The sequence below is a fragment of the Dendroctonus ponderosae genome, unplaced genomic scaffold (assembly GCF_020466585.1).
Source record: "Dendroctonus ponderosae isolate FM_Combo_2020 unplaced genomic scaffold, Dpon_F_20191213v2 Dpon_F_20191213_10, whole genome shotgun sequence".
Taxonomy (NCBI): domain Eukaryota; kingdom Metazoa; phylum Arthropoda; class Insecta; order Coleoptera; family Curculionidae; genus Dendroctonus; species Dendroctonus ponderosae.
This window is the reverse complement of record NW_026017111.1, coordinates 1,792,769-1,794,322: the sequence shown is the minus strand read 5'-3', so window position 1 is coordinate 1,794,322 and position 1,554 is coordinate 1,792,769. Positions and strand designations below refer to the sequence as shown.

The 1,554-nt window shown below is 42.8% G+C and overlaps 1 protein-coding gene across 3 annotated transcripts in view; it reads left to right on the top strand.

Annotated features, from left to right (window-relative positions):
• The window catches only part of LOC109542621 (protein 4.1 homolog), a 20,809-nt gene that overhangs the window by 16,370 nt on the left and 2,885 nt on the right, over positions 1-1,554 (top strand). For 2 of the 3 annotated variants that reach the window (XM_019911912.2, XM_019911913.2), the window contains 2 exons: positions 433-540; positions 782-994. In XM_019911912.2, coding sequence (XP_019767471.2) covers positions 433-540; positions 782-994 — 321 coding nt within the window. The remainder of the gene's footprint in view (positions 1-432; positions 541-781; positions 995-1,554) is intronic. The other variant, XM_019911914.2, reaches the window with a different exon arrangement.

Sequence of the window (1,554 nt, the reverse complement as noted above, 5' to 3'; positions counted from 1 at the left end):
CATGCAGAACGGGACGGAAAACATGAAATTTTGCAATAATCTTGCGCCACCCTTGCACAAAACGACAATAATTTTTCAAATTTCATAGACAACAGAAGACTGCATTTTTTCTACATAACCCCCCCCCCCTGACTTTAAAGCTGGATCTGCCCCTGAATTTGGCACAATTTCAGTAAAACTATCATGATTTGCTGATTGCAGATGCCAAATTATTCGCTTATGTCTCCAAAGCCAAACAATAAAAAGAAAAAAATTACCTAAGAGAATTGGTGCCAACAGCAAATAATCCCAAAAAGGCCTCATTTTATTGGTCAATAAATCGGAGAACATCGCCAACGTTGGTTGGCCAACCAGTCACGATTTCTTCGTTATACCCACCAGAGTTAGCACTGTTTCATATTCTCATTCTTGTCTAACTCGCATGGCTTATAGCTGGGCAGACGAGACAGCATTAGCTCGACTAGTTCAGGTGATTCAGGCACGCCCATCGACCCCCCAGACGATCCAAATCACCCTTATTATAACAGCGAGATCTACAAGGTACGTATCAGCTCACCAAAAACCTTCACATTTCTTGAGTTAAAATATGTTCACTGAATTATGAGGCACTGAAAAACACTCGAACAATTTACTACCCGGTGAGTAGATGGCCTCTTTCGATTGGCTCTAGTGTTGCATCATTAGCGAGTGATTTTTGAAACTTGTACTGTTAAGGCATGAAATGCACGCTTTGGGCTCGAGTGTTTGTGCATTTTGTACGTATTAATGCGTTCTTCCCTAGGACGATCTGCCGGGTGGCATAGTGAAGACCGAATCGGTGATGTACAGTGGCGATCCGACAGTGTTCCGCACCTCCACCACCAGCGTTCCGATTGTGGCGACTGAGGCTCGAAAAGTGCAATTATCTTCCGACGACGGAAACTACACGAAAACGGGCGAAATCGTCAGCACACAAACGATCAGTTCGAAAACGAGAACAGTCGAAACTATTACGGTAAGTGTGGGTAAACGACGCATATTTCTCACTTTTGTTAGGCAAACTGCGTTGGTTTTGCATAGGGTGGAATTTCGGATCATTGGGAGTTTTCAGTTTTAAGACCCGCTTTAAATCCATATGTATGGAGCGTATTTCAAAAAGTTAATGCAAACTTTTTCCAGAACAATGGCACACAGTCCATAATCAAATAATAGACTAAAGCCCATGTCCCATGCATCCGTTTGTACGATGATACGATGGTAGGAAAGTGTTTCTATTGGTTGGAGATCTGTCAATTCGTCCTCCGTTCGTAAGACAGCGGTCGAATTGACAGATCTCCAACCAATAGAAACACTTTCGTACCATCGTATCATCGTACAAACGGATGCATGGGACACGGGCTTTAATGATGAATAGTGCACTAAGTCCAAATAGTTTAGAGTGAAAGTAACTTCGAAACAGAAAACGAAACTCTGCTGCAAACTGTTCAGTTCTAACTCTAAATCAACTAAGTCGGCTACAGCGGTGCCGCTGTTTTTACTTTCAGAAGCGCTAGCGCTGCCTTTTGGTTCGTTTTT